The 5,685-nt window shown below is 35.4% G+C and overlaps 1 protein-coding gene across 1 annotated transcript; it reads left to right on the forward strand.

Annotated features, from left to right (window-relative positions):
- Positions 1 to 1,005: 1,005 nt before the first annotated feature.
- Positions 1,006 to 4,319, forward strand: LOC308690710 (interferon-induced protein 44-like). The gene is made up of 7 exons (XM_081365365.1): positions 1,006 to 1,231; positions 1,359 to 1,392; positions 2,269 to 2,461; positions 2,588 to 2,734; positions 2,829 to 2,967; positions 3,259 to 3,359; positions 3,481 to 4,319. Exons 1-7 carry the CDS (start codon positions 1,129 to 1,131, stop codon positions 3,652 to 3,654), a joined length of 891 nt encoding a protein of 296 aa, XP_081221491.1. The 5' UTR covers positions 1,006 to 1,128; the 3' UTR covers positions 3,655 to 4,319.
- Positions 4,320 to 5,685: the final 1,366 nt, after the last annotated feature.

The following is a 5,685-nucleotide window of genomic DNA, read 5'->3' on the forward strand; positions in this document are numbered from 1 at the left end:
GCTAAAGTAGTTCCAGGCAGGTCTTGACCGCATTACAGTTCCATATCACTTCGCGTAGTTAACGGTAATAACGGAAAATAGGATACAATTCATAACAAGAAAAAGCATTTAGCCGCATGCGCTTGATCTGGAATTTTCAATGTCTAGCTTCACAATCAATGGAAACATGCAGTTTAATTTGAATAAATAAAGTATATAGTCCTATCTATAATCAATAGAAAATTAAACTGAATATAAATGGATAGTCCTGCAGCACAGATTATTATTGCAGATAATATAACAAATAAATAATTATTGATAGGTCTACTTGTTAAAAGGGCTTTGTGTTTCATTTATTTGGCTAGTCTGTCATCTGTCAATAATAGAAAAAAAAAGAATGAATTCGAATTAATTAAAAGGAATTGAATAAATAAATAAATAAATAATAATATTGACACACATGCTTTTCCGTCTCATTATTGCAACATTTCTCTCTAATAACTGCATTAATAACTGGGGACACACTTTAAGGCCGGTTATGAATGTAATTTGATACGTATGACTGATTATGCCCAAACGCGTGTAAAATTATGAAAACAATTCATAAAATGTTTTGGAAATTCCTATAGTGCTGGTTTAGACACTATGAAGTAGGAGCTAAATGAGTTCCTCTAAATGAAGTTCCTAGAACTAAAATCGTTCCTAGTTCCTGCGGTGCGAACACGCCTAAATCCTTTTATTATAAAGTGTCATCCAAAAACGCTTTTATCCAACATTGCATTTTCAAGGTAGACATTTACATTCTTATCAGTTCTGGAAAGGGTTAGTTTGGAAAGGGTTAGTTTGCATTGCAAGTGCCAAAACACCCTACTGTTTGAGCTACAGGAAAGCTCTGTCCAAATAGTTCTGTTGTGTAGCTGTGGATTTTAGGGGTGGTATTTCATTTGCATATGATTGTGTGACAAAGATAAACGTCAAACTGAAACTTAAAAAAAAGTATAAAACTGGAATTTTGGTAGGAGGCTCGACACTGGTCTTCAGAGCTACGGAGAGTGAGAAACAAGTTGCTTTCTCTTTGCCCTTAATTTTAGGGAGATATTGCTGATATAGATATTCATAATTTAGGAGGAAAACTACATAAAAACAAAGATGGGATCAACACAATCAACAGGCATTTCAGGATCAACCATAAACGCTCCAGTCAACATAAATAAGTGTAGAAGTTTGCCACCCACACGAGTGTCAAACCCAGGTAAGAGGATCAATTAATTCCAGATATACAGTACAACATTTACATGAGTTGTATTAATATTTAATGGGGAGAACATAAAACAAAGTAACATACCAAAGTAACTATGATCTATTTTTTTTTCTTCTAGAACTGGACACACCATGGAGAGAATTTGATTGGACGTAAGTTGGTTGCCTAGTATCCTAGACTATATGTCATTCATGATGTTGATTATTTTAGAGTATTATTATAAAGAGTTTTACATCATGGATAGCACTTATTTTCACCAACACCAAATTTACATTTACATTTATGCATTTGGCAGACGCTTTTGTCCAAAGCGACTTACATTGCATTTCAAGGTACACATTTACATTCTTATCAGTTCTTGCTTTCCCTGGGAATCAAACCCATGACCTTGGTGTTGCAAGCACCAACGCTCTACTGTTTGAGCTACAGGAAAGCTGTGCATGTAGCTGTGCAAGCCAAATGCATGTAGAAACAAGTCAATAATTTTTATTTTTATTCCTGCTTATTTGTCCCTTGTATAATTCATTTTAAAGGCACATCAAAGCATTTAATTCACAGCTGAATATTAAAAATGAAATCTGAATATTCGAACATTCATCAAGATACAAAATAAGATTATTAAAATAATAACCCCAACTTACCTAATGCACTTTCTGAATAATCTGTTTTGAAGCGCAATTATAGTATTTCAGTAAGTTTTAAATATAGTCGCTATCATTTTTCTTTCTTTTTTTAACCTTTATATTATTTGGGGAAATTATTTCAAATGTATAGCCTACTCATGGACATTTTTAAAGGTACACTGTGTAGGTTTTTAAGTATTTTATTAGCTAAAATCAATGTCTTTATTCATAAATATGTCCTCATTGGTGTAAAATGACCTCTGCCAATGATCTGACTTATCCTTGTAAGCAAAAAAATTCTTATCTTTTTTTATGGGACGGGTAAGTCCACGGAGGCTTCCATGTCACTATAGAAATATTATGCCCAGTGTCCATTGTGTACAGAATTGTCTTTTGTTTTGATAGTCTGAAAGAAGCCCTGAAAGATAATCTAGAAAACTTCACTCTGGATAATCCAGATGTAAAGGACATCAAGATCCTGGTAACTGGAGAAGTTGGAGCCGGAAAGTCCAGCTTTATTCTCTCAATCAATAATGCCTTTCAAGGGCGGATCACCTCTAGAGCGCCAGTGAGTTCGCCTGGTGGTGACACACAAGAAGTAAGTATTTGTCACCTGTACAGTAGTTGCATGTTGACCTGTAACCATTTTAGGTAATTGAATGAGGATTTCTGGGAAATTCTTTGCAAATATTTGTGTTTATATATATTTGGTCTTCAATTGTAGCTTAAAGGATTCACCATCAAAAGTGGGAACAAATCTCTGCCCTTCGTCTTCACGGACATAATGGAAATAGACCCTGATGCATTTGCTGGGTTAAAAACAGATGACATCATCAATGCTGTGTTTCGAAACGTGAAGGATGGCTGTGAAGTAATAAACCCCTATATTGTGATAACATTTCAACATCAAGTTTGTGTGCAATAGGTTTGACACTGAACATATTTTGCTGAATTTCCAATCTTAGTTCAATGCAGAGCAGCCACCCAACCTCTCCGATCAGGCCTCCTGCCTGGTGTACGTCATAGCCGCAGACACAGCCCTATTCTCAGATGATACACTTATTGACCAGCTGAAGATCATCCGCAAGAGAATCTGTGAAGCGGGTAAATCTGACCACTGAATGTATGAGTTTGCATACATGTTGGGTTAGGGTGTGTGTGTGTGTGTTTTCAATGCATAGATGGACAAAATCCAGATACAGGCTGCATTTTAATGCCAAGTGCAAAGAGGGCATGTTAAAAAAAACACACAACTTTTCTGCATAATTATCTATATGACCCAGACAGTATGGGTCAGTAATGTAGATATGTACAACAGACTGCCACAATAATGCTCAAAGTTGTTGAGGGAAAAAACTTGTTATAGAACCTTTACATTGCCTGTACATGCTGTAGGGATTCCTCAAGTGGTTGTGATGACCAAAGTGGATGACGCATGTCCGCTGGTCAACAACGATCTGAGGAAGATCTACACTAGCAAGAAGATCAAAGAGAAGGTATGTGATATCATCCAAATACATGCGCTCGTTATATTGCAAGTATATATTGCCCATGCTGATCTGATTTGGTCTAATAGCTACATGTAATTTTCTGACCTAACGTTCTGTTCCTGGCCAGATGGAGTTGTGCAGTGACAAACTGGGTTTGCCATTGTCAAACATCTTCCCAGTGAAGAACTACCATAAGGAGATTAACACAGAGGATGGCATTGATGTTCTGATCCTAAAGGCACTTGAACAGATTGTTCAAATTGCCAACAATAATTTGGAGGACTGTTGCTCCAAAAAATAAAAAAGATCACACACACACACAGACACACACGCACGCACACACGCACACACACACACACACACACACACACACACACACACACACAAAATATAGTTATTAGATCGTGGATTAAAATGACTATAGAATTACGTTTTGTGTGACTCAAAATCAAAAGTTGAAAATTAATAGAAAGATTTTTTAAGAAAGAAAAGTTATGATATAAAATCTTTCTACATTTAACATTAAAGCTATTAATCTGCATAAATATAATGGGACTAATATTGCACTAATATATACTAATACTCCTAATATATGACAATCTTGTATTTTAGATTGTACAAAACATATATTAACAAAATTGCTTGTGCTTATTGAGATCTGTTGAATAAATCCCGTTTAATCTTGAATTGTTCTTTTTTTTCTTGACAAATACATGCATTAAGCCTGTCTTAAAAGAGTGAATTTGGGTATCTGGAGCAATCAGACTGAGAGAAAGCATACCTTTCTTGCAATTCATGTTGAAACGGCATCATTTTTCCTCCCATCTCATATTTGTTCCTTTGGGCTCCGTAGGATCCAAATGCAAGAAGTAAAACATATACTCTAGTATACTCTTCTTGGCATTTGCCCTATGTTCTAGCTTGTTTCCCAGTCTAGCCTAATAAATCTGCAATTGTTTACTTTGAATTGTGTTGGTTCTGTAAATAATTGCTTCTGCTCCTCTAAATGTGCCTGTTAAATGCATGAATGTAAACTGAAATTGAGGAAGAACACTATTTAGCTGTGTGGATTTTAGTGGCGTTGGCAAGCAAATGCATCTTATTTCAGCTACAATCAATCAGCAAGATCAATCATTTCAAAATGAGTTTGAAAGAGACTTTCATTCCAGCGGTTACTGTGATTTCTTAAGTAGGCCTATATATTCCACAGACTGATACAGTGGCAAGAATAAACATCAGAAGCAACATACGCCATAAGCGTAGGGAAAAAAAAAAGGATCTCCAAGATAATAAAAGGAGAAATCTTCGAAAAGTTCAGTTCAGTTTTACCATTAAAGCGGTGGTATAATGCCCTGTTCACAATATGTAAAATAAATCTCTGATGTCTTCAGAGTGTGTGTGTGAAGTTTCAGCTCAAAATAGCCCACAGATATTTTATTATAGCATGTTAACCTGATAATATCCAGGGCCATTTTGGGGGATTTCCGGCTGGATTTGCCTACCCAAATTGAAAAGCCTGACATTTCGTCAATGCTTTGTCAAAATGGACAATGTTGGTGTCATTTTAACAGCGCTAAAAGTGATAAACATTTATGTATATGTTGTCTGAGCTGTAATAAAAAAAAAATAATAATAAATAAAAAGTGGGATTTTTTGTTTCCTCTAGATGCCAGCAAACACTGGCTATTTTTTTTCTTTCTGTATAATAAAAAATGAAAAAGATGTTTATATTAATCTGAATTTCCACCTACCCAAATCTAAACTCTGCCCATACCCATATCCAGTGGTATATATGCAATATTCCAGTGTAATTTTACAGAAAACCCTTTAAAATGATATAAAATACTGCTGAATGGGATAAATTATAGTAAGTTGTCTGTGCTATAATAAGGCAAGGCAAGACAAGTTTATTTATAAAGCACATTTCATACACAATGGCAATTCAAAGTGCTTTACATGGAAGAAATTAAAATAATAATAAGAAATAAGAATAATTAAAACAGTTTAGAAAAATAAAATACAGTACAGTACAAACAGTCGGACGAACATTGGCACAGTGCTCATTCAGTAAATGCACAGCTAAACAGAAGTGTTTTGAGTCTGGATTTGAATGTGATACTGTAGGAGCACATCTGATCTCCTCTGGAAGCTGGTTCCAGCATAATAGCTAAAAGCGGACTCGCCATGCTTAGAGTGAACCCTTGGTGTTTCTAGCTGATATGATCCTAGTGATCTGAGTGATCTGTTGGGTTTATATTCAGTGAGCATATCTGCAATGTATTGAGGTCCTAGGCCATTGAATGATTTATATACCAGTAACAGTGGCGGCTGG

Source organism: Scardinius erythrophthalmus, assembly GCF_964197995.2.
Source record: "Scardinius erythrophthalmus genome assembly, chromosome: 1".
NCBI lineage: Eukaryota > Metazoa > Chordata > Actinopteri > Cypriniformes > Leuciscidae > Scardinius > Scardinius erythrophthalmus.

What these genes read in the sequence shown, in the direction of transcription:
- LOC308690710 (XM_081365365.1), top strand. Translation starts at nt 1,129, where the DNA reads ATGGGATCAACACAATCAACAGGCATTTCAGGATCAACCATAAACGCT. An exon ending in TGGAGAGAATTTGATTGGAC is followed by an intron (nt 1,393 to 2,268) that starts GTAAGTTGGTTG and finishes TTGTTTTGATAG; the next exon opens with TCTGAAAGAAGCCCTGAAAG. An exon ending in CTGGTGGTGACACACAAGAA is followed by an intron (nt 2,462 to 2,587) that starts GTAAGTATTTGT and finishes CTTCAATTGTAG; the next exon opens with CTTAAAGGATTCACCATCAA.